General features: G+C 51.9%; 1 protein-coding gene across 1 annotated transcript in view; it reads left to right on the forward strand.

The window, feature by feature from the left end:
• Positions 1–691: 691 nt before the first annotated feature.
• The window catches only part of LOC121042522 (Krueppel-like factor 13), a 38,193-nt gene continuing 12,595 nt past the window's right edge, over positions 692–26,289 (forward strand). Inside the window, exon 1 of the mRNA XM_040493861.1 lies at positions 692–852. Within this exon, the coding sequence (XP_040349795.1) occupies positions 837–852 (16 nt within the window). The 5' untranslated portion in view covers positions 692–836. The remainder of the gene's footprint in view (positions 853–26,289) is intronic.

Here is a 26,289-nt window from a genome sequence, read left to right on the forward strand (position 1 = left end):
CACAATGAGAGGTAAACAGTGGGTCACCTTGGCAACTGGCGGAGCTGGGGCTCAAAGTGCTTGTGGCAAGAGAAGTTCTCATTGTCTCAAGTTTCTGGGATGGCGTTCTGTTTTGATTTTTTTCTTTAATTAGCTGGAGTGACTAAGATACCAAAATGACTGACCTGGTTCCTATAATTTCTTAATAAACATTTATATTCCCTTCATAGGAAGAACATTTCTTCCAGTGATTCATTGACTTTTTCTTTTAGACTATGGCAAGGCCCTGGCGAGGCAGGGTGGGGTTGGCACAAAGGGCCCCCACTGCCGACAGCCGTGCCAGCTGGCGAGGGTCCAGGCCCTGGGAGCACTTATGTAAACACCACACCAAGATTGTACTGGTTTTGAGGTTGATTATGTTCCATGGAAAATTTGGGGGCGATGCCTCTCTTATCTTGGGGTGTTCAGATCCCCATAATTGGAGCTTCCAGAAGTCCTCTGAGAGACCTGTAAGTCTTTCTGAGCCTAAGCAGTGCTCTTTTCACCCGATGCCAGATTCTCCTGGGAGGCCAAGGTGTGAACTAGTTTTACGTCTTGGTACAAGGTGACGCTTCAGCGTGTTTGCTGTTAAACAGTAACTGCCCATATGTGCGTAGCTTGGGCTGGATGTGCCAGATTGGGTAGCCTCCTGCCACCCTGCTGGCTGTCTGAGGGAGTGCCAGGCCACACAGGGCCCTGGGAGGTGCTGGTGAAGCTCAGCCCCAGGTTCTTGTGCAGGCCTTGCCCTTTACCTGGGGCTTCCTTGGGCCTCTCTGCTTCATCCCCCTGTCTATTACCCAGTACAGTCACCTGCCCCTATGGAGGAGGAGCCCAGTGAGTACATCGGAAGGCTGAAAGTTGACTTCCTTCGTTTTATCATCGGTAGAGGTGATCCAGGTGGCCCTGGCTGGTGGTGTGTCCTTTGAACTGCTCTGCAGTTCACACCTAGGCCTGCATCCAGAGTCCCTTCTTCATCCTGGGCATGCAGGGCCCCTGGGTCCCCTTCTGTCCACATAGGCTGAATTCTTGCTGGGTTGGGCCGGGCTGCCCTGTGGCCTCATGGCCAACACCCTGTGTGTACCTGTGTCGAAAGCATTTCCCTGCAGCGGGACTGTTGCCATCACTGGGGCGGGGGTGGGGGGGAGTTCACCAACCCCAAACTGAAGGAAATGTCTATATTTGTTGCATTTATTTGTGGTGAGTCTTTGGTGTTACCTGTTCATGCACTGTGCCTTTCAGCTTTTCCAGATTTTTCTGTCAGTTGCTGGGCAGCCTCCCTACCTGGTCACTGAGAAGCCTTGTCATCCTTTCTCCCTTTGTACGAGACCTTTTTCAAGGATGTCCGTAGAATTAGATTTTTTTTTTCTTGGTGAAGAATTTACATTTTTTATGATGTTGAAGAAAAAACACAAAGGTGTTGAAATGGCATTGAAGAGTGTTGAAAGTTCAAAGCCCTAATCCATTTGGGAGTTTTGTCAGAAATCTGGTGCGTCTGTGTGCCCTTTGTCAGTCCTAACAATTTGGGCTTTGGACTTTGGGCCCCACCCCACTGCCCTTTCCTCCCAGCAGCAGGCAAGTTTGTGTGCCCAGTGTTACAGTCAGCTCCTGAGGGAGCCTCTCAGTATTTTTATCAGAGAAAGTCCTTTTTGCCTGATTATGCTTTGTCATTTAAACAGAGGGACTAAATGGAATGTTGATGAGGACTCCAGGCTTTGGAGTGAGAACAGATTGAGCTGGCCAGGGTTCTTATCTGTAAAGCAGGTTGGGGCATGCTGACCTCAGAGGAGAGGAGGAGTGTGTGTGCGAGTAGAATGTGTGGCGTATGCATGTGTGGTGTATGCATCTGTGTTGCGTGGGGGTAGGGTTTGTATGTGTCTGTGTGGTGTGTGTCTGTGTGCTTAACCTGCAGGAGAATTTCACCCACTACAGTGATGCTCTTGGGTACCCGAATGAACGTTTTTGCTGCCTTCTCTTTTGAAAAAGGAAAAAAAAAAGAACAGAACAAACAACAACAGACAATTTAGAACTACTTTTTTGAAACAGGTGCCAGCTCACGTCCCCACCCTCTGGCACCACATGGGGGTGACCCTCACCGGCCTTGTGGCCCCAGCCACGCCCCAGTCCATAAAATGCCCGTCTTGAGTTGTGGGAGGATGAAGCAGGAGCCTGCCACAGAAAGGCAGGTTCCTTGAGCATCTTGTTGCTATGGAGACCTGCTTCCTGGGGAGCTGTGCTCAGGCTAGGGCGGCCCCCTCTCAGGTGAGCCTCATTTGTTACTGGGTAACCGTAAAGGAGCCCTCCCAGGCCCCAGCCAGCTGTACCTGGCCTGACTCTTTTTAAGAAGCAGAAGCAGCTGAACGGGAACCTTGAGGTGGAAGACCCCATCACTGGTCACCAGAGCAGTTCTGGGTGTGCCCAACAGCCTGAGGTGGACTCAGGCCTAGCAGCATCTCCCTGCCATGGCGTCAGACAGGTTCGTGGTGACAGACACTGTGCCAGCCCTGCCCAGTGACTCCACCTAGATGGAAGGACTTTCTGAGTCCAGGTGTGCTCTGCGGGAGACTTCCAGAAGCACGATGACTGAGTTCATACCCGCAGCCTAGCTCTTGAGTCCGAGGGCAGCAGAAATCCTGCTTGCCGTGAAACTTGCTTCACCCAACACTCCCAGTGGCTCCTTCAAGTGGAGAGCGCCTGGTTCTGCTGCTAGAGCCGCTTAGACGCGGACGTGCGCAGCCAGGGAATCCCACTCAGGACTCATATTTGCTATTTTTGTAACTTCCTGGGCTTCTCTGGTTTCAGCACTCATTCTGCTTCTTGTTTGCAGGAGTAATTGCTTTCATGAGCTTTGGGCCATCTGTGGATTTCTTTTCCCCTCTATTTTTTTTTTCTTTTTTGGGGCAGCAATTCTATGTTCGCAGATATGAGAATTGTTTCCTAAAGGGAAGCATGAAAGCGTTCTTGAGGCTGGCTTTTCAGCTGTCGAACCACAGTTTCATACCCTTTTCCTGCTTGCTTTTCATCTTCGTGTGAATGTGTTTGGCATCAAGATGCTTCCTGTGTGGTCTGAGGTGACTATTTTGAATGAATGTAAGGGCTGAGGGCATCTAGTCTGAGATGACACCTGGGCACTAACGTGGCCTTCCTTGCTCTCTCCTGGCATCTCCTTGTTCCAGAGGATATTTGTGAACATTGGGTCGGGGCAAGGGTTCCCTTTCCTTCTGCGGACCCCACCCGGCCCCTCTGCTCAGACAGGAGAGGCCGCCAGGGGCCTGTGCTGTTTCTGTCTCCTGCTCGAGTGGCCAAGTGGGCCTCCTCCCTTTTTGGCTGTGAGTGAGTGGGCTGTGGTGAGACCCCTGAGCTGACCCTTCTGGTTCAGGTGCAGCTGCTATAGCTGTCTGCTCAATGCCACCTGGGAGAAGCAGCGGCTGGGTCTGTGGTGGCCACGTTTGGATGCCCTTCAACGTGTAGAGATAGGCATGTCCCTGTCCTTCTCATAGGGGTGGGGGAGCAGAAGCCAGGGCTGTCTGTGCAGCAGCCTGGACAGGTGCAGTCTCCAGTAGAGGTGGCTGACCTGGCCTCTGCAACCTGTGCTTTCCCAGTCAGCACCCTGGGTGAGTGGGGAGATTGCCTGCAGGGTGCTCACCTGTGTGGAGAAGGCAAGGGGGCTGGAGGGGTGTCCAGCCTCCTGTGGGGCCCAGCGTGGGGAGGCATTTCATCCAGTAGCTGGCCTGGGTGCTCAAGAGCCCTCACAGGGCATGGGCCCACCTGTGCTAGCCGCATCCTGGGCTACAGTGGTGTAAACTGGATTTCATATATTAGGGTACAGTTTTCAACAACGTGGAAATGGCCTGGGAAATTTTCCTGCTTATACTGCCCGTTGTCGAGAGCTGGCCAGCCCTGGGTGCTCAGTGTGCTCTCTGGGTTTTGGAGGTTCTGACTCTGGGCTGCTGTGACTCCATGGAAGATAGTCATGCAAAGGCCCAAGGCAGAAAACCCCAGGGTGTCTTGGGCTCTCAGGCACAGAACTGGTGTCGCCTGTTTCCGAATCAGCTTGGGAAGGCCAGAGGTGTCTGCCCTCTCAGTCTTTCTGGAGGGCAGAGTCACCCCTCTGCGGCTCCTGCCCAGCCCCGGGGTGCTCCATGTGGTCATCCTGCTTTAATGTATCTTTGTTGAGGGAGTATCTTGTCACTGCCCCCTCTGCACCTCCTTTTCCTGTGGCTGAGTTTTGCGTAACAGTCTCCTCCCAATGAGGCAGGTCACACGGATTCGAGTGAAAGGCCCACACCTGCCCAGCAAATACTCGTGGCACAAATAACTGGCTCTCTGAGATGACTTTGACCTTGGGGGATGCTCCCTGCTTTTATTCAAATTTTTGTGTCCCCCCCCCCCCCCCCCCAGATTCTTATGTTGAAATTCTAATGCCCAATGTGTTGATATTTGGAGGTGGGTCTTTTGGGAGGTGATTAGGTCATGAGCCCTCATGAACAGATTAGTGCCCTTATAAAAGAGGCTCCCCCGAGCTCCCTTGCCCTTTCTTCCTTTTGAGGACACAGTGGGAAGACACCAGCTATGAACCAGAAAGAGGGCCCCCACCAGAACTTGACCATGCTGGAGCCTTGATCTTGGATTTCCTGTTCTCCAGGACTGTGAGAAATATATTTCTGCTGTTTGTAAGCTACCCCATTGGTGGTATTTTGTTCCAGGCTGAGCAAACGAAGATGCTCCCCAACTCCTTTGGGCAAATACTCAGCAACACTTCCCCAACTACCTCAGATTAGTGCCTTGTGCCTTCAAAGTCCAGAGCCTGTCACTCCAACTGCAGGGGCAGGACTTGTTCTCCCAGCCCTGCCCCTGAAGATGGGGGCACTCCAGGTCTATCCTGACAGCAGCCTGCACCTAGTCTCCCACCTGGCCCCCCTCCCTTGCAGCAGGGCTGGTGTCAGCAGAGGAGTCTCCTGGGTATGTCTTCATCACTCCCTTCACCTGAGTTTTCAGGATGTTGACACTTGAAATGGGCTGTGGCTCAGAATTTTCCAAGCATCCAATTCGCAGGGGTTCCAGGGAGGGGATTGGGGGTGTTGAGATCAAGGCCAGGAACCAGCAGCCCCCTAGGCACTCACCAGACATGCTTCCTCAGTACCCTAGCTGGTGACCTTTGCCTTGTGGGGTGGCCTGTCATGGGCTGGGCCCACAGTGCAATGAGGGGTCACCCCCTTCTCAGGAGCCTGGCCTGAAGGTACTGTTCCCACCAGTGAGAAGGGAGAGCACTGGAGGACTCTCTGGAGGACTGGGCTGTCATTCCATGCCCTATCCCAGGGCCAAACATGGTGGTCAACAGGATTTGTTCCAAGAATGTGGGGAATGAGTTCTGGTCCTTGAGTTTACAGGTTTTTGTTTTTTTTCTCCTAAAAGCAGTAGAATCTTTCTTTCGACCAAATCCCATGGATTCCAGTGTAGGACGGAGTTGGGGAGGATTGCTGTCTGGCGCTGGAGGGATTTTTGGCTGTGGAGCCTTCTGTCACTGAGCAGTCCTGGGTACCCTGCATGTACCCTGAAGACAGTCCCAGTGGGGTTGGCTGTGTTGTCCTGAGGCTAGCATAGGGTCCTGCTTCTGTACCTAAGTGACTTGGGGGAAGGAAGCGAGATGAATGGAGGTCAGCCCCCAAGGCCACAGGTGCAGGCTAACCCTTGGGGCTGGGCCAGGGAGTTGGGCCCTTATGGTCTGTGGCAGGTTCTTCTGGGGTCTGTGGTCAGTGTCCTGTTGCTTTTCAGAGGGTGTCACTCTGGCTGCCCAGGCTTTAATCAAGGGTGATTGGGTTGGGACTCTATGGGGTCCAGCAGGCAGAGGTAGTGATGAGACCCTGGCCAGCGCATGGGGCAGAGTGTGGTGGACAGAGGCATGTAAGGTCACAAGATGGTGGGCAACCATCAACCCACCCTGCAGCCTGGCTCAGAAGCACTGGGCTCTCAAGATGGGAGAAAGTGGTCAGGGGTCAAGGCAACGGTCTGGCAGGTGTGGGGGTGGGGTTGACCCCGCCATTGACACACACTGGACTGGTGTGTAAAGCTGCATTTGTGGGGTGTCAGAAGACAGTGTCAGGGTGGGGGACATAAGGCATGGGGTTTTGTCACTCATTACCTGAATGCCACAAGGGTCCTGGCTCTAGCTGGTGCTTCTGCTCCTTGAAGACTTGGTGTCTGAGTCCAGCACCATGTGACCTCATCCCCACATGCTGCTGTGGGTGGGGGCACGGGGTGGGGTGGGGTGTGGGTGTCTGCATCCCTTGCTGTAGCCCTTCCTTCACCTTGGACACTCCCACCCATCGCACTCAGCCAGGCCTTTCCCTCCTTCAGATGCCTTTTCAGAAAGCAGTGGGGGTGGGGGCAGATCCAGGCCCAAGTGACCACTGTGTGTCTAGCAGTGTGTGATGAGTGGACAAGCCAGAAGTGAAAGAAAGCACTTCAGCGAGTGTGAGGAGAGCCAGAGAGGCGAACTGCTCTTGTGGCTGCCTTTCTCTAGTGCTTGGAGCAGCACCCCGATGTCCCCGGGTGGGTGTACTGTGCCCGGGGGCATCATCGCGGTGATGCCATGCTAGGTCTCCCACAGCCCGTGGCTGCTGTGCCCAGCGGTGCCAGCATGTTGTCTCCACAGCTGGGGGTAGGTGGTAACCTCTCTGTCACAGGATGGACCACAGCAGTGCTGGGCCAGTGCCCACTTCTGACCAGGGTGTCTGCTCAGCCAACCTAGTGGAAAGTCTTCAAATGTTTTTAACCACTGAAATCCTGTTCTCCCCCACCCCCCATTTATAATGGGCCGACCTCCTTGGCTCCTGTGGCCCCTCACCCCTGCACTCCTACCAGCTTATCACTTCTGCCGCCCCATGGATAAAGTTCTCAGCTACTGACAATAATGACGTTCTGATAAACATGCTGTGATCCTGGTTCTAAAGGAAGAGTATCAGAGGGCAGACATTTCTCATGACCTCCCCAGAGTTCAAATGGAGCTTGCGTGCAGAAGGGATATGACACCTGAGTACCCGTGTGCACCCAGCATGAGCCCCAGTCCTGGCACATGGACCCACTGCCCAGTGCCCCTCATGAATCTCCAGCCTGTCCCCATGGGAATCCAAGCCTGTTCTGCACAGGACACCAGGTTGATGATCTCGACTCTGTTGTTTCTGGGAAGATCATCCAGGATCACCCATCTGTGGTTCCAGAAAACTCCCTCTTCGTTTCTCTGAAACTTGGAGATTTCTCTCCCCACCGCCTGCCGACTCAGGAGCAGAGCTGTGGGCCCCTCACTGTGCTGGCTTGGGTCATCCCTCATGGCAGAAGGAAGGCTGCACACCTGGCCCTGTTCTGGCCATCCCCCAGTCACAGTGTGGCCCTGTCTCGTCTCCTACGGGCCCTGTGCTTGGTACCCCTGCACCCCTGTGCTGCTGGTGACCCACTGCCACCTTTCCTTTCTCTTCCTTCTCCGCCTATCCTACCTGGTCTCCTGGCCTCTCAGGGTCCCCGGGGGCTCCCATGCCAGGGGCTCAAAGACTCCTGCTGCCTCCCCCCACAACCACAGCCTCTGCTCTGGGGCAGGCCTCCCATGACGCAATGACCTGCTTTGTCACAGTGGTTCACTTCCGTACCTGTTTTTCTCTTGCAAAGGCATCATCTTCAACTGGAAGAAGAAATGAAAACACCACCTGTGCCTCAAAACCATTCAGTTTCTAGACAGGGAAATGCCAGGCAGTTAGGCCTGGCCCACCCTTGTCCTCCACTCGTCACCACCCTCCCGAGTGCAGTTAAAGTTGGGGGTCAGCAGCCAGGCTGCTGAAGTCAGGGAGGTCAAACTTGAATGGTGATTTGGGTGGACAGTAGGGGAGAGGGGGTGTCAAGCACAGGAGGGGCTCTGGGTAGGAATCTCAGGTCACCTGGCCACTGGTCTTCAGCTGGGTCTGTGGTGGGGTCAGGTCTGGGTCGGGGCGCCAAGCTCAGTAGGTAGGAGGATTTGCAGGCTTGAGAAACTAGATTGGTTAGGCGAGGAGTTGGGGTTTGGACCCCTCACCCCCACCCCAGAGCTGTGCCGGCAGCACCAAGTCTGAGGAGAAGGCTTCTGTAGCAGGGTCTTGGAATTGCCTGGGAGTCCAGGGCCACCAGATGACTAGTTTCTCTGAGACCGAGCTGGACTGACTGGGAGTGTCCCTCATGCTTGTGTGTGTGTGGGGGGGGGGGGGGGGCTGGTCTTTTCCGAGCTCTGAGCGAGGCTTGTGTAGTTGAGGGGGTGGCGTGGAGGTAGACCATGGGGAGCATGACAGAGGCTGGGTAGCAAAGGGCAAGTCTGTGGGAGGTCTGGGGACCCGTCCGCAGGGAGAGGCATTGCTTGGCAATGAGAGACCAGCCCCGAGGCATGGAGATAGAGAGGATTGTGCTGCTCCTGAGAGATGGTGGGGAGAGACTTCCTGGGGCAGCCCTTTACCCCTGGGGTCTGGTTTGGGTGGGGGAAGCACCAGAAGAGGGGAGATGAGATAGGAAGGCCACATGATTGGGAAACCAAGGGGAGAAGAAGGAAGTGGGTGTCATGGTGTCTGGCCTGTCCTGCCCTTCCATGTGCCCTGGCTTCTGTGCTCTGTGGCTGCGTGCGTGTCCCCTCTGTGGGCAGTTTTGGCGGAACACTCAGGAATTTTGTTGGCTTCTCCCAGACTGAACGTTCCTCAGGCCAACATCTACCCCGCCTTCCCTGAGGATGGCCCGCACGTGAGGAAGAAAGGTGGGTTTCCAAACGTCATGTCTGGTGTCTCCTGTGTGATTATTTCCCACCTTGCCTTCTTGACCAACCCTGGAGGATCTGCCTCAACTTTGGCAGCTTCTTCCTGCTCATTCTGGGCACCTGTCATCTATCTCCGAAGGCAGGACTGACCCCAGGCTTTCCTACTGGTGGAGGAAAGTGGAAAACACACAGGATTGGCATGTGGGACATGCTGCTTAGCTCTTGTCAGGATGCCCACAGGAGCAGTCAAGTGTAGAAAAGGAAGAGCATGCAGCAGAAGCAGGCCAGGGTGGTGGGAGGCTCCTGCTACTCTCTTGAATTTGACTTTGTACAGAAGTGACAGTGGAACCCAAGGGTTGGGGTGTGTCAGCCCAGCCTGAGTGCTTTCTGGGAAGAAAAATAACATGCATGGCACACACATGCACACACATCTTTATTGAAAGCGATACATGAACTGCAACAATTCAGAAAATATAGAAGAGCTCAAAGAAAAGATTAAGCAGCACACACGGGTTTACCTACCTGAGACCACCATTGCTCCGCCCTGTTCTGACCTCCAGTGAACCTGTAGTTCACAGACACTCAGCCCCAGGAAGCCCCTCCTGGCACCCACAACATGGCTGACCGTGAGGGCGGTGCACAGCCTGCCTGCACCAGACTCAGCCAGCTTCGTTTCTGGGAGCCCGGGGCTTAGACTGCATGCCAGGCCCCTGTGCCTTGGGCTCTGGTGTACAGCCTCAGCCACTGATGTTGGTTCTGGCATCATCCAGCGCCATTTGTGGAGGCCCGATATTGACTCGGGAACCAAGGAGTGCAGATGTGTGTGGGGCAGGATGCTGTATTCCCTGTGGGCTCATTGCCCCCACTTGAAGGGGCTTTTTGATGCTTGAGTTTGGAGAGTTATGGTCTGTGACTGTAATTCCATTTGGGGGAATCCTGGGGTCCATGGAAATGCTGCCCATTGCTTTCCTTACTTGGGCAGGTCCTGGCTTTGGCATTGTTTTCCCAGAGCTGGGAATGGTCCGACTGGGGATAGGCCAACAGCAGGTGGGCCACCCACTGGCCTGGCCCATTTGGAAAGCATGTGTCCTGCTGGGCTGCAGTGGGGGGTAGTGGCTGTTGTGTGGGCTGAATGGTGAACAGTCAGGGGGACCAGGGATTGAAAGTGCACTTGCCCCTTGCTGTGCCTGATTCTGGACCTGAGTCTCCAGGCCCCGACCAGGCATCGGTGGTGTCCAGCCTCTGCTCAGCTGCCTTACCTCTGATACTTCCACAGGCCTCTTGCTATGTGAACATGCTGGTGGTGAGGAGGAAATGGGTGGCTGCCAGGCCCCTGGGAGCTGAGTGTGGGCCAGAAAGATGGGTGTCAGGAGTCAGGAGCAGGGATCCTTGGGTGTTTGAAGTGCCTTCAGGCCTCTTTCTCCAGGGGCTGGAGGGCTCCCCAGGGCGTGGGGGGAGGGGGGTCACAACTTCCAATACCCTCCTGCCAGTGCAAAGTTGGGCACGAATTAACAAAAAACAGATGAGTTCGGTTGTCCCTGGAATTCCACAGGAAGCTAGACGGTAGAACAAGTGATCAGCCATGTGTCCTTGGCTGAACCAGGAGTACTCCGAGAGTTGCTGAAATTCCCAAGTCCTTCAAGAAGCTCTTACAGAATATGTGAACATTTCTGTGGGTGATGTGGCTCTTCTCCACCAAGTGAAGCCCTACAGAGAATTCCCCTGACCTCCCAGAACGTGGAGGGTGGTGTGGCTTGTGGTCTCTGTTTTCAAGCCAGTATGCAAATGGGAAGCTTGGAAGGGGAAGAGTCTGCCCAAGTCACAGTGGGGAAGTGGGCTTCCTGGGCCCAGGGATCCTGGCTTGGGGAGGGGAGAAGAGGCGGTGGAGCCAGGCCAGAACCTGCCCTGGGCTCCTCTGCCAGGGCCACAGGGGGATGGCTGGGAACGTCACCTCATTACAGATCTCAGGGTGAAGTGTATGAGGTTCTAGGCAGGGATGCTCCCCTTAGGTTCTGTTTTCATCAGATGCTTAAACTTGAGGTGTAGGGAACTGTGTCCCCCAGGATGTGGGGTAAAAGAAATGAGGCCCAGGGCTTGGTGCTTTGCACCTGTTTCACCCACACAGTGTTTAGAAGGTGCGGTTTGGCGTGTAAGGCAGCCTCTGGTCTGACATGAAAGGATCCACAGGGTAACTTTGGTCTGGGTACAGCCCTCTAGGCGGGCTTCAGAGGAGGCCTCATGGCCAGGCCGACACCCAGGGCCCAGGGTGCTTTGGGGGCTATAGCTACCTTGTCATGGTCTTTCTGTGAGAACATGGGGGTAAGGGTGAGAATCAGGACACTGGATGGGGGGATATTGGTGGACATCCAAGTGGAGAATCCCACAGCATCTCCAGGAATGACTTGCCTTTCCAGATGACCCAAATCCACCATCCCTGAACCCGTGGCAGCTTCTGAGTTGGGTCTAGTCAACAGTCAGAAAATGCATGCTCCACCCATAGCATGCACTGGGTTTTGGTGCTCTGGGAGGGGGTCAGATGTGTGTTCCTGTTTCTCATAAGAAGTTGGCTTGCTGAGGGACTGATTTCAGTGCAGTGTGTTCATTTTCATTTCCGATTATAAAAGTTGAGCGTGTTCGTGAAAAAGGATTTTGGAAACAGAAAAGTATTAAGACAAAGATTAGCAAAAAGGAGTATCGATAACTTTAATCGCACCTGCCCATGAATCACCACAGTCAACATTTTTGCCTCTGTATGTTTTTAGTATAAGACTCAGGATTGGGGCTCCTGGGTGGCTCAGTTTTTAAGCATCTGACTTCAACTCAGGTCATGATCTCACAGTTGGTGAGTTCGAGTCCCACACAGGGTGAGCTCTGAGTCCTGCTTCTGGTGAGCACGAGCCCCACTTCAGGCAAAAACATGAGCCCCTGGTGAGCACTCTTTCTCTCTCTCTCTCTTCTGTCTCTCTCTGCCCCTCGCTCACTTGTGCCTTCTCTCTCTTAAAAAAAAAAAAAAAGACTTGGGATTGTCTGATGGAAGTCCTCTTATGATCCGTACTTTTCCCATGGTAACATTCCATTGCGATCACATCCCTGAGTTGATGACTGGCTCTTCTACCTGCGCTTGCCACATGAACCCTCATTGGTCATCTCCAGTGTCCTAAACAGGCCCTAAGGTCGGGTGGCTGTGACACGTCCAGTGACTTGCTCGTCTGGAATATTTCATGACTGACGGCCATCCACAGTGGGCTCAGGTTCATTATTTTCACAGCATGGACTCCTGGGAGCAAGTAACGGAATGTGCAGTCAGGGGCAAATTGCCTTCTAGAAAGGGAGAAGAAGCCCCTCCCCCACAGCCGCACAGGCGAGCACCCAGTCTGGCACCGCAGCAGGGAGGGCATTATGAGATATCCAAATGGGTTTTGCGGTGAACCAAGGTCTGTGTTGTGTAGAGTTCACAAAACAAAAGCCCCAGACCCACTCTTTGCCCTTAAACTGTCCTGTTGTGTACCCCACCTCCAGACCCTCACGGCTGTAGGGTATGTGGTATAGGTAGCCTCAGACATCAGGGGCCTTGAGATCTAACCAGGGAAGGGTGAGTTTTTCCTACAGCAGCATACAACCTGGGAAGGTGGCTGTTGGGAGCATTTCTCATCTTTAGGGTTCCAGCCACGCCCAGTGGTTTCCATCACTCCTCTTAGCTCTGGGGTCCATCTGGGGCCCTCCATGTGCCCTGAGGGACAAGGACAGGAAAAGGCAGCCTTGGACTTCAAGATGCTGCCTTCCAAACTCCCCTGGTTCCCAGCATCAGCCCTGCTCAGTGCATAGACCTGATGGCCAGGGTGGTGGCCAGCTGGGCTCTGGTCAGAGCTTGCTGGAGATATAAATGCAGCTCAGGGCAGTCCCCATGGTAGAATGTTATTCTGAGCCCACCAGTGAGGAAGGCCTGGTCAGACCCAAGCCATGCGAGTCCTGCTTGGCCTAGATGTGGCTGGGGAACAGGTCTGTTGGCAGCTTTGGTGACTGTTGAGATTAGCACACATGTACAGTGGTGCCACTTGGTGTGGCTCCAGCCCCTGGTCCTGGACCAGCCCCGTGGAAGAGCCTCTGGGCACCTGCTCTGTCCTGCAGACAGGAGCCCCATCCTCAGGGCCAGGGCTTTGTGTCTCCAGGCTCCTGTGTGCTTTAGTGAAAGGCTGTATTAAGTCCTGTGCATCACATGGCCAAGCTGAGTATCCTAGGAGTTAAGGGAGGACATTGTTTCCAGGTCCCAAGCTGCGAGCATCAAGATAGAATCCCAAGACCACTGGGCAGTGGCACCTCCAGTCTGGCTACTTGGGGGTTCTGGGGGAAGGTGGCCCCTGACCATGGAGTGCTGTTGAGGCTGGGCCGTCCTCCCCTTGTCTGTCTGTGGACATCCTGGCTGTCTCTCCTTGGGACAGCCAGGAGTCAAAACTGCTGCATCCCTTGGACTTGGGGCCCAGGGCTCTGGCCTCACAGACATGCCTTGCTGTGGTCAGGGGCTCTGTTGGGCTATGTTGTGTCAGGGTTAGGGGCCCCTAAGTGTGTAGGTGGGCCTTCCAGAGGAGGAAGGGTTGCAGAAAGTGGGGCAGGGGCACTGGGCAAGGAACTGGGCGCAGGGTGGCTCCACTGTTTGGTGGCGGTGTGACCTGGCATGTCACAGACCCTCCTTGGGCTTGATTGCCTGCACCATGATTTAGGCAGTTTACTGGGTTGTGTTAATAGGCAAGTGCCCATAGGACCAGAGCAGGGGCTGGTGGCCTTGGTTACACGGCACAGTTGCTGGGGGTTTTACAACGGCTCATGCTGGCCCTCCCAGGAGTGGAATTCAGAACCAGACTAGTGCCTGGGAACCCTTCCGAACCTTCTGTAACTCACAGCTGTAGGTGTTCTGGCTATAGACCAGCTCACAGGGAAATAGCAGGAAGTCCTGTGGGAGGAGGGGAGCCCTGGAAGGGTCCTGGGCTGAGCAAAGTCCCTGCCATCTGGCCTGGTCTACCCGCATCTGACCCAGTGTCTGCCTTGGTCCCGGCAGGGGTTGGGCTGCTTCCAGATTTGTTTTCATTTTCAATTCCCTTTATTGCTCAAACCACCTCAGGGCCGCAAAAAACAAACCGTTATCCTCAGCTGACCTCAGATTCCTGGCCTCAATTGTTTGCCGTTTGCTAATTTTAGCTTCTGATCATTTCCACCCTTATCCTCCCCCCACCAAAGGGAGACACAAACCAAGAATAGCTGCTGGGAAGGGGGGCTGTGGTGTTTGTGGCCAGAGTTCCCACAGTGATCTGGCAGGGTGCATGGGGCAGTTCCATGCAGCCGGCCTTCCCCTGGTGGGTGGGTCTGGGGGGAGCCCTCGACGGCAGGACTCCCCTTCCCCCGGCCCCTTTCTCACCAAGAACCCAGCACCCACAGGCATTGACATGCAGAAAAGAAGAAGGACTCTTCTCTGAATGTTTCTCCTTTTAAACAGAAACCAGGCTGCTTCTTGGAAAAAAACATCCCTGTAGCCATGCGTAGCATACAGACCGCTAAGAGTCAGGCACTCCCCAGAGCTCCCAGACTCCAGGAACAAGTGGACATGCACAGTCTCGGGTCAGACGTGGAGCTTGGCCACAGTGGGGCCCAGGAGACAGCATCAGCCTGGAGGGCCCTGGCCAGGCCCAGTCCCCGCCCCAGTGCACTGTGCTCTCCCAGCCGTGGGAGCGAACACAGGGCCTGTGTGGACCAATTACAGTGGCGAGTCCAGGGCACTGGCCAGGCCTGCAGGGCGTCAACCTGCCCACGGGAGGGCGGGCAGAGAGCAGCCTAGGGAGAGCCAGAGCCAGGATGAAATCCAGGGAGCAGAGTGGCCTCTTGGCGAGGCCTAAGGCAAGTGGTTGCACCCCACATCTGTACAGTAGGGAGAGTGTCAGGCGGACACCCTGATTGAAAGGAGCATGTAACAAATGCCCACAGCCCTAGTAGCCCCTCCATCCTTTTCTTTCCACTGTTTTCAAGGAAATCCCAGACACCATACCATTTTATCCATTAATATTTCAGTTGCTGCACATTTTTAAATCAAGTCCAATGTGTCTAATGCTAGAATAACACTAATTAAACATGAAATAAAGAAAGCCACAGCCTGAAGTCACCCCAGACCACTCGTTAGACTTGGGAAGTGGTGTGGGCCACACCCCTCATGTGGGTGCTTCATTGCAGGCAGAAGGTACCCAGTGCCGAACCGTTTTGGACACAGGTTTTTATCAAAATCGAAAGCAACAGCAACAAAGAAGAACAAAAGTGCTACTAGGGTAACACAGGTACAGAAGTAGGAGGCCCAGCTACCTAGGAAGGGCTTTCCTCTGGTGCGAGGGGATAGGGAGGAGCAAAGCAGGTGTTAGACCCATGCCCCTTGGGTGCTGGCAGGGCCCACACCATCCCACAGCTTCTGAAGGGGTGACAGGGATAGCCTAGTGGTTCTCCACGGAAATGCTTGGCTGCCACAAACGTTAGATCTGTCCCATTTTGTGAATCATTTAAAAAAAATATTTGGGTAGCTCAGTCGGTTAGGTGTCCAACTTCGGCTCAGGTCATGATCTCGCAGTTCATGAGTTTGAGTCCCATGTCAGGCTCTGTGCTGACAGCTCGGACGGAGCCTGGAGACTGCTTTGGATTCTGTGTCTCCCTCTCTCTCTGCCCCCCCCCCCCCCGCTCATTCCCACTCTCTCTCTCTGTCTCTCAGTCTCTCTCTCAAAATAAATAAAAACATTAAAAATTTAAAAAAATATTAGAGTAATACACCAAGTAACACATGTAGTCTAAGGACCAAATCACCCAGCTCATTTTATTGTGATGCACAGGGAGGGACCTGGCTATGCCCTGCTCTCCTGTTCCCTCTCCCAGCAGAGGCCCCTGTTGGCTTCTTCAGTTGCCTCTTGCGGTGTTTACCGCCCTAACTCTACCCTGCATGTCCATGGGGGCTCTGCTCTGTGCTTCAGCTTTGAACATCATGTGTTGACTTCCCATGGTGGCAGATGAGAAGTGAGGTCCCTGTCACTCTGCCCATCCCCAGAAGAGTGGGGTATTTTGCATTAGGTCAGCATTCAGTGTTTACAGATGACCCGGACTAACTGAATGCTAGTTGACAGTGACCCTAGTGTCATATGTTTCTTTTCCATAGAATTAATAGTTGGTCCTTTTGCTTGGGTTTCTCAGTGCTGTCATCCTTGGCTTGTCTCCATGCCCTGTGGCCATGTGGCTCTCGCTGATGTGGAGGTCTCCTCTCCAGACCTTTAACAGCCTCCCAGACTGGCCATTGCTGTTTGAGGCCCTGTTTCCTTGAACCCATGCCTGTGCCTTCTGGTGAAGGGAGAGGAGGCCATGTTGTGGAGACTTCCATGTCTGGAAGTGTTTTGCTCCTAGACTAATAAGTTACGGCAGAAGTGCTGGGTCCAAGGCTCTGTGTCCCCCAGCGGGCCCTGGGACTCATTCTTGCTCGTACTCCAGATGACAGCCCACCTTCTGTGCTCTCTGGGCTCTCTGGCCTCCTTTTATCTGGAGCTGGAACGGTTGGCTGATCCTTCCCTTATCTTACCTTTTCCTCCTATCATCCATTTACTTGTCTTTCGCTCTGTGTTCTGTGAAACTCTCTGTTCTTTTCCAACCCTGACCTCTGCCATATTCCCCTGTTGTGTCTTTACTTTCAGACTCAGGTTTTTGGATCTCCTTTTATAAGGAGGATCCTATCCTGTCCTTGCTTCCTGGATGCTTCTTACCTCTGAGGATGGCTGACAGCTCTGGAGTTGGCTTCTGCATCCTCTGTGTTGCCTTTTTCTGCTTGCTCATTTGGATCTCTCACCCAGCTGTCCGGGTCAGAGGCTCTTCTCTGTCTGATGATCCTTGGTGTCTGGAGACACTGCCCAGAGGCTGGGCCTGGTGCACAGATGGGCTTGGTGACTTTCCGTGCCTGCCTGGGGACATCGTCCTGGCTGCAGGGCTCAGAGGGCTGGGTGGGGAGAGGGCTGGGAGTGGCAGCATGGAGTAGGTGAGCTGTTCCTCAGGCCCCCATTCAGGAGGCTGCCCTGCTCTGAGCCATCTCTGTGGTCTCCAGTCCAGATCCCCCACCTCTCCTGACCCACTGAGACAGTAAGTTGTTCTTCGACAGGTACAGGTAAGGCAGGCAGCTGTGTATGAAGTAGACAAAAGGCTGTGATGTGTCTATTGCTTCTTTAACATTCAGGTGCCCCCTTTTTCAGCCCCAGTGTCCTCCCACTGCCGGGGACTCCTGAGCCTGTGGGAGGTCACATTGTACAGGGTCACATGCTTCTTTGCTTTCTCCGCCATCTCTCGGATTTCCAGCCTCCAAATTACTCTTGTTTTCTCCTTTCCCTTTCACTTAGTCCTTTAAAATGCCTTTCCTTTCATTTTAGAGGGATCTGGGGATGGGAAGGTGGTGATCTGCTATCTTTATCCAGAGCTCCTGTTTGGCGTGTGGGCCAGTGCAGGGAGGTCCAGGGAGAGATGAGAGGGAAAGATGAGGACTCCCTCATCAGCAGGAGAATCCCTTCCCACCTCCTACCTCTGCATGGGCCAAATTGTCCAGTCCCTCCAGTTGCCAGTGTCCCCCTTTGGTTATTATCCAACAGTGTTATCCTGGAATTACAGCCAGAGCTACAGTGAGCAATAATCTTGAAGCAACTGAAAGCAGCTCACAGGAAAACAGTTGCCCAGGGAAAGAAGAAGGTCTAAACCTAAGGTTGGTAGCTTTAGGTTTCTTTTTCTCTGGTTACAGATCCCAAAGTAGATATCCAGGGCCAGTGTGGGAGCTCCAGGATGCCATCAGAGACCGAGACTCATCACCTCTTTCTCTTCAGTCATTGTTGATGTGTGAATTAGGCTGTGCTTTCTACCCGTGTTATCATGACAGCTGCTGCCTCTACAACCTTGGAACATTCTCCAGGCAGGAAGAATGGTGGCAGGCACATGGTCCTCTTTATCAGGACGAGGCTTATCCAGTGGCTTATCCAGAGCTCATTTGGCTACAGTCAGTTTACAAAGCCAATCCTAACTGCAAGGGAGTCGGAAAGGAACCATTTTTACCTGGTGCATTGTTGCTACAAACTGAAGTCATGTTCTCTGGGGAAAGAAGACACAGAGAACGGGTGCTGGACCAGCTGGCACTTTGCTGTCACTGTTGCAGTTGCTGGGCGACTCCTGTGCATTTGTCCTCAAGGTGGGCAAGCATTGGTCAGAGAAGTGTCCAGCTGGCAAAGGTGACCACTGCATGAGCCAGTGCTCCCAAAGCATTTGAAGAACCTCAGAAATCATGTACTTTCTTCAGCATTTACTTTGTTCCCCAACAAGTGAGGCCGTATCAGCCATTTGTACTGGCTAAGAAGTATTGACCTATTACTTAGAAATGAGCTACATGGTCACTGCTATGGTGATCACGACAATTGAGTGAAATGGGTTTTCTCTGATTTATTACCTGAACTATAGTTGTCATGCCTTCTCAGGTTCCTCATGGTGTTTCATAGACTTTCATTGTTTTCCATGACCTTCATAGTTTTGAGGGGTTGTGGCCAGATATTCTGTAGGTTGTACCTTGGTTTGCATTTGTCTGATGTTTTTTTCATGATTACACTGGGTTTGTGGCTTTTGGGGAAAAATACTAGAGGTGAAGTGCCCTTCTCATCACGTCGTATCAGTGGGAGAATGATATCCACTGATACTTATTTTGTTGCTCAATTGGTCCAGAGTTGGCCAGGAACTCTATCAGGTTGGCTCCTGTGTCCCTTCAACACATCCCCATCATTTTTGTTTTTTGTTCACTTCCTTACTTTCTGGCATTAATAAGATAAGTCAGGTTCATCTTGTATTTTTCTGGCTCTAGTCCTAGAATCAGCCATTTCTCTAAGGAGCCTTGACTTCTGTTATTGGAAATGGTATTTAGAAACCAAGACCTGGGTGTGCTTTCTGCTCTTGGGGTGTTGCTGCTTCTAGCCTCTCCCAGTGGATGGAGCCAGAAAACTTGTCTGTGTCCCAGCCCATTTATACACACATACCTTTAATAATTTCTCTATCTGGCCCTCTGTGCACATGAGCTAAGCACACATCACACTGATGTCTCAGTCTCTGGGCCAGTCCCTCAGGAAGGACTCATTCCCACCTCCCCCTACTGATCTGTAACCTTTGTCTCCAACAGTGAGACACTGGCTCCCACCATTCACCGTGTGGTCACCTGTTTGTTCAGTGCCAGCATTCGAGTGAAGCAGTTTCATAATTGTTTCTGTCGTGAGAAGTTAGAGCAGTGCTAGGTACAGTTGCTTTTGTCTGTGAATCTTTCGGTTTCCAGTCAAAACACTGTTTTCCTAAGTGACTTAGGTCAGCTGCTTTTCCCCACCCCCCTCTGAGAGGCCATGTCATACATTTGTAATGTGGTTGGAATCTGTTGTCACAGTGTGTATTCTGTCCTGGGATCCCCCAACCTCCTTTACATGCTCTAAGTTTGCATATGTTAAAGTGTAAACTGTGATATGCAGTACTCTGGATTTTAACAAATGCAGTCTTGTATCCACCACTCCAGGACCAGGCAGCACAGTTCCATCACCCTAAAAATTCTCCTTTGAGGTCAACCATCTCCTGATTCCCCAACTCTGACAACCCCTGTTGTGTTTTTTGTCCATACAGTTTTGCCTTTGGCAGAATGTCATATGAATGGAATCATACAATGTATATAGACTTTTGGGTCTAGCTTCTTTGACTTTGCAAAATGCATTTAATTTTGCATAAATTCAACCATTTTTGTGTTTGTGAATCAATAGCTACTTCCTTGTCATCACTGAATAGTATTCCATTGTGTGGATATACCACAATTTGTTTATCCATTTACCTGTAGAAAGTGCTTATTTGTAGTTTTCACTGACTATGAATAAATCTACTATAAACATTTGTGGATGGCTTTTCAACTCACTTGCTAGATGCCTAGGGTTGGGGTTGCTGGGTTGTAGAGTGAGTCTCTGTTTAACTTTATAGGAAACTGTCAACTATCTTATAAAATGATTGCACCACATTCTTGCCAGCAATGAATGAGAGTTCCAGTTGCTCCACCAGCTGTTAGTGTTGTTGGTTTTGGGGAATTTGGCCATTCTCATAAATGTATGTTGCTGCCTCATTGTTTTACTTTGCATTCCTTAATGATGATATTGAGCACCTTTCCCATAGTTGTTTGCCATCTGTGTATCTTGTTTGGTTGAGTTCAGATCTTTTGTTCATTTTTAAAATCAGATGTTTGCTTATTGTTGAGATTTAAGAGTTCTTTATATATTCTGAATATGAGCTTCCTTTACTTTTGGTCAGCCTCAAATGAACATTTTTATCAAGTAAATAAACCTGAATCTTTAATTGTGGATTCCAGATTCATGTCCTTGTAGTCTGAGAAAAATCTCTGAAAAGATCAACTGAAATGTCATTCCTGGGCTGTCAGCAGCTGTAAGGGCTTGGTGTGCAGTAGATCACATACTCCCAGAACAGGGCTGGTGACAGCACTCTGGCCTCCAAAGCAGGAGAATGCTCCCTTTGAGAGCATGCTCAAAATGCTCCCTGTTCAGCTCAGGGAAGGTGCTCCTGGGTTCCCTTGGAGACAGTTAGTGATGTGGCCATCAGAATAGAGGGGAAAGAAATGGACATGTCTGTTCTTTGGGGTCATGTCACATGAGTCCATGCATCACATTTGATCATCTGGCAGACTATTGCAGTCCAGGATCTGGAAGTGTTTGGTGGTGGGAGCTGATCTCTCTCTGTATGTCTCTTCAGGAGAATGTGTGTGTGTGTATGTGTGTGTGTGTGTGTGTGTGTGTGTGTGTGTGTGTGTGTGTTTGTATGAAGGTGGTGGGGGACCTCTAGAGCCCTTGTCTGGGGTGACTTCTGCCTGCCTGCTGGCAGAAATCATTAGTATTTTATTATTGCTGTTCTACATGAGACCTTGGGAACGGAAATTTTCAAATGTGTTTTGTAACCCTTAGCAAAAGGGGGGAAAACACCTTTATGAAATTTCTGGCATGTGGTCTTTTGACCTTTCCGGGCATGTGCACCTGTGCGTGTAAATTAGTGCTACTCCCTCACCAGAGGCCAGAGGTGCTGGGTTCTATGGTAGCAAGCCCAGTTAGTGAGCTGGGCTTTGGGTGAGCTATTATTATTTCACAATAGAAGTTTGTAGTCTATATCCATAAATACACATGTATTATGATGTGTTTATGTCCGACTTTGTGAGATAACATACTGCACTCTTTCTGACAGCAAACAGCAGCTCAGTTGAAAAGTGTAGGAATGCAGAATGAACAGTCACGCATGAATCCTGTCTTCCCAAGATAAAGGCTGTGTTTCCTTCCTGCAGCTCTGGCTCTGAGGCATGTGCATTTCCTACAGGCATTGGGACAGAGGGTCTGTTTTCTTGGTTGGAATGAGACTACATATAAGTGGGCCCCTGTCTGTGGCTTATGAGACTCTAGAGAGGGACAGGCAGGCGGCCTCCGTGCCAACCCTTCCTTTGTCTGCCTACCTAACCTTGACACATGAGGGGTAACACCACAGAGCACCCAGTCCCCCACACCCTACCTCAGGGGTGGGCAGCTTGCCCCAGCTTTCACTGGCCCTCCCTTGGCCTCAGGCTGACTCGGGTAGCCTTTGGATCATAGTGTCCCCATGCAGAGCTGTTGAAGAAGGGTCACTCTGGGGGACTGTGGGGGCTGGAAAGCAGAGTGGTGTCGGCTTTTCTCCCTGGCTGGTGTCCTCAGGGTCAGCTCCCTTAGTGACCTGTTCCACGCTAGGCTGGGGAAGGACATAGGATCAGGGTTGAGCACTAGGCAGGATGTGAGGAGGAAGAGACAGGCTCAGAGAAGCGGTGGGCAGGCCCTGTGACAGGGAAGCGGCTGGCCTTAGTGCCCTGAGCCTCAAAAGGCCCTGGAAATGCTCTTCTTTCTACACCAAAGCATGGATTTTTCCAGGTGGGGAGAGGGCCGGGTGGTGAGGGCAGTGGGTGACCACCTCCTCTCTGGCAATGGAACTCAGATTTACTGAGGAGCAAGGCCTCTGGCTTACTGTTCCAGTATCCTGTTCTCTGCAAGTGGTTCTTTTGAACAAAAGAGTGTTCTTAAAACATACTGGGTATAAATTGTCCAAGTGGCTGAGGCTCTGCTGGGTCCGGTGACCTGGGCTACTGAAGGAGAGGCTCCTCCCAGAGTGTCTAGAGCAGTTCCTCAGCACTTCAGCTGTTCTAGAAAAGGTAGGTCAGTGACTGGATGTTTTTTTTCTCCCCCCCCCCCCCCCGCATCAGCTCCCTCAAAAACCAAAAGCATTTTAGAACTATAGAAAAATGATTTACTTGTTTTTATTTTGATTTATTTGCTTTATGAAACCAACTCTGACAAATACATTGTTTTGCTATGTTCTGTTTGAAACTTGTGACTTTTTTTTTTTTTCGTGAAGGAAATGGCCCTCTGCTCTGAGTACCTGGAGCAGGCCAGTGTAGGTGCTGGGTCTGCAGGAAGAGCACGTGCTGCCTCAGGGTGCTCAGACCTTCTCAGACAGGCAGGCAGGCAGGCAGGGCCTCTTGAAAAGGAACTGCCCAGCTCGTCCACATGTTAGGTGTGGCCCACGTGCTGCAGAGGGACTGGTGACTGCCTGCCAAGGTCCCCAGCAGGCAGAGTGGCCCAGTGCAGCTCAACTGGGCTGGGGGTGCCACTGGGAAGCTTCTCCTCAGGGTGCCGAGGGTGGTACCTTACATTGTGTGTGCTGTGCCACAGTGCCTTCATCTGTGAGATGGGCCTTTGGCCTTGATGGTCCCTTTTGGGCTCTCAACCCCCAGGATGCTAATGGCCGAGGTCAGCTTGTCAGAACATTTCCTATTCCATGGTGGGGAGAGGCTGTAAGAATGTCCTCCTTCTGAGTGAAATCTGGACTGGGAGTGCCAGGCTTTCTGGGTGTGTGGCCTTGGTGAGGTCGTTTTGACTGTCCACTTTTAGTCTCCATATCTAAGATCTTGACACAACTCCTGTCCCTCAGGGTAGAGTCAATGAGCTTGTGCATGCTGGAAGTAAAGGCTGCCTCCCTATGAAGCTCCATGTTTGCAGGTGTGTGTGCTGTGCATTGTGCCCACCATTGGGGCAGCTGTGGCCAGGCTGGGGCCCTGCTGTCAAGACCCACCTGAGGGGGCAAAAGGGAGAGGACCGGAGTGAGGAAATGAAGGCTGGGGGAGGGGAGAGATACAGGAAGAGGAAGTGGACAGAATAGTTGCCAAAGGCTCTACAGAGAAGGGCCCCTCCCTTGGTTGCCTAGAGAGCCCTGGGTGTGGGCATGGGGCCCTGGGGTACAGAGCAGGCAGCTGGTTGTGCATGTTGGCAGATGGCAGCAGGAAGGGGGTCGTTTGCTCTGCTCCATGCCCTCTCCCAGGGGCCCTGGCTGACCTTGAAGACTTTTGTTTCTTTGGGGAGGGGGTAGTACGGGCAGGCAGCCTCAAGTTGGCTGAAGGCTTGTCTGTGTCTAGGAACAGTTTGGCTTCTCTCTGAGTCTCTGCGGACCTCCCCATGTGGCTGTCAATGACTGGTGCCACCCCAGACGTCACAGCCCAGCACAGCCTGCCAGAGGCTTTTCTGTACTGTGCCCGCTTCCCCCACCCCATCCGTGCCCGGCCCTCTGTCTTTCTTCCCTCCCTTCCTTCCTTCCTTTTCCTTTCTTTTGGTCCAAGAGAAAAACCCTTCCCAGAAGCTTGCATCCATTCCCTAGTTCCCACCTCCTTACCAGTCCCTGGCAGAAGGGACCGAATCTCCTGCCTTGAACTTGTGGTCTGTCTCCTGACAGCTGGACGAACTCACCTGGCAGCACCTCTCCAGCAGCCAGAGCCTGGCCCAGCCACTGAGTCTGGTTCTCGCCAGTCCTGTGAGGGCAGACCCAGTGATAATTATGACAGGAACATGGTATATAGGAGGCTGAAGGGACCTTTAACACATGCAAGTTAACAGCTCTGGGTCTGCTGTTGTCAGATTCTTCTCCCTTACCTTTTAAGTCACACTGGGTCTGTCAAACCACTGATCAGGGAGCACCCTCCAACAAAACAATTTGCAGAGTGACCCAGGGGCTTGAATCCTGGAGGTCCATCCCCAGGAGCACCTTCAAGAAAGGTAGATTGGACTTCACTGCTATTTTTGAATTTCTCATATTCCAAGGAGCTCCCCTGCCCCCTCCCCCATTCTAAGGGGAATCTATTTTAAGGGGAATTCTGGGAATTGTATTCAGAATGTGCTGAGGAGAGTATGCACGGCCACATGTGGTGTGAATGGGTCTGGCCAGGAACTCACAGGGTTGTTCTGTCAGCTCCTGTTTTAAAATTTGCATTATTGAGGCACCTGGTTAGCTCAGTCCATTGAGCGTCTAACTTCAGCTCAGGTCACGATCTCTCAGTTTGGGAGTTTGAGCCCCATGTAGGGCTCTACACTGGTTGACAGTGTGGAGTCTGCTTGGGATTCTCTCTCTCCCTCTCTCTCTGCCCTTTCCTTGCTCATGTTCTCTCTCTTAACAATAAATAAAACATTTAAAAAAATAAAATAAAATTTGCGTTATTTGTGGCTAGCATTTCCTAGTTTGCTGTGGATTCTTGTTTTTAACTTTGTGAATAGGTAAATACATTTGCGTGTTTTGAAATCCAGGAGATTTACGCAGTTTTCAAGGCACCCTCTCCTCACCCCTCTGTCCCCAGGTAGTCTGTATCCTCCCAGAGGACCTTTCTACAAGCAAAAGCACATGTCTACACACACTGTTCCTTCTGCTCAGAACCTTGCTTTCCTTCCTCAACAGTACCACTTTAGAGATCTCTCCCCATCAGTTCAGAAAGAGTCCATTCCACTTCTTTTTCATAGTATTCCGTCACATGGGGGTTCCATAACTTATTTCACAGGCCCCAGCTGGAGGACAGGAGTTGTTTTGAGGCTTTTTCTGCATTGAATGACCAGGCCCATATCCCATTTTGTAGGTATGCAGGTGTATCTGTAGAATAGTTTCCCAAAAGTTGTTTTGTGGGGTCGAAGGTTGCACACATTTGTAATTGGGATCAGCATCACCACGTTGCCCTCCAGAGGGGTTGGGGCACTTTGTATTTCCACTGGCGAAATGTGAGAGTGCGTATTCCTGTGGCTTTGCTACCTGACAGATAAAAAGTAGGATTTCAGTTCGGTTTTGTTGGCATTTGCTCTCTGACAGGTGAGGTTGAGCATCTTTTCAGATGTTTGAGAGTCATTTGTGTTTTCTTTTTATCAACTGTCTTATGGCCTTTGCCCATATTTCTATTGAGTGTAGGTTTGTCTTTTAATTTCTGTGTTCTCATTCTGTATTGGAGGTTAGGCCTTTGTGATATGAGCTGCAAATATTTTTTTTTTTTCTCAGATTGTCATTTATCTTTTGCCTTTGCTATGGTGACTTTGTCCATGTCTGGCTTTTATAGTCAGATTTATCAATCTTTTCATTTATAGTTACTGGGCTTTGATTCATAGAAAGAACTTCTATCCTAGCATGGTCCTTACTTTCTTTCCAGAAAGTACTTAGTTGTCCTTACACGTTTTTTGGACCCTCTCCCCTCTACCCATCTGAGATGATAATTTGTGCTAAGTGTGTTTCCCACTGTTTTGGTGTTTTGGGGTCTAGTTCTGGCATTTCCTCTCCTCCCCACCAGTCAGTTATCAGCTTCTGTGGCAGTATGTTGAATATCTGGCAGTCTGGTACCTTCACAGTATTCTTTTTTTCAGAGTTTTCCTAGCTGCTTCTATTTGTTTTTCTGTATGAATTTTAGGATCTAGTTCTCCTATTCCAAAATAAAACAAAGCAACACCCAAAATGCCTATTTCAAAAATACACCTACATCTTTTGTAGGAAGGCAGATTTTGCCTGAACTGTGCCCCCAAGGCAGTGTGTTGCTGCACACAGCCAGGTGCCACCTCCCCCTCTCATCCTGCCAGCTCTGCTTGTGCAGGAGTGTAAGGCAGCATGTGATCAGCAACACCTGTGCGCCGGTAATGGTAGCATGAGACCAGAGTACCCTGGGGCAGGGCCAGGGCTGCGGCTGTTCCAGCAAAGATGAACACAAAGTGGTATGGGGCTCGAACGTGCAACCAGTGGTTCCCACCACGGTCACTTGCCACTGACTTGCTCATGAGAGCCCCCTGCCCAAGGGGCTCAGTAGCCCAGGAGCACCCTGCCCCCCCCACAACCGGTGATAGTGGTGTATCTCCTATGAGCATGTATGTGCTCCCACTTAACCCTCACAGTAACTGTGAGAAGAAACAGGCAAGATGGCAACCCCTGAAGCCATCGACAAATGAGTAGGGGTGCAGGGGTGGGGTGGGTGCAGGGCTGCTTCCATGCAGAAAGCACCTCTCTGGCTACAGGCAGAGTCCTAGGACAAGAGGGGTCCCCACTGAGTGGGGCCTCACCTCCTCCACTTGTACCATGGGGGTAAGCGCTTCTAG

The sequence above is a fragment of the Herpailurus yagouaroundi genome, unplaced genomic scaffold, assembly GCF_014898765.1.
Source record: "Herpailurus yagouaroundi ecotype Mexico unplaced genomic scaffold, PumYag 185, whole genome shotgun sequence".
In the NCBI taxonomy this organism is placed as follows: domain Eukaryota; kingdom Metazoa; phylum Chordata; class Mammalia; order Carnivora; family Felidae; genus Herpailurus; species Herpailurus yagouaroundi.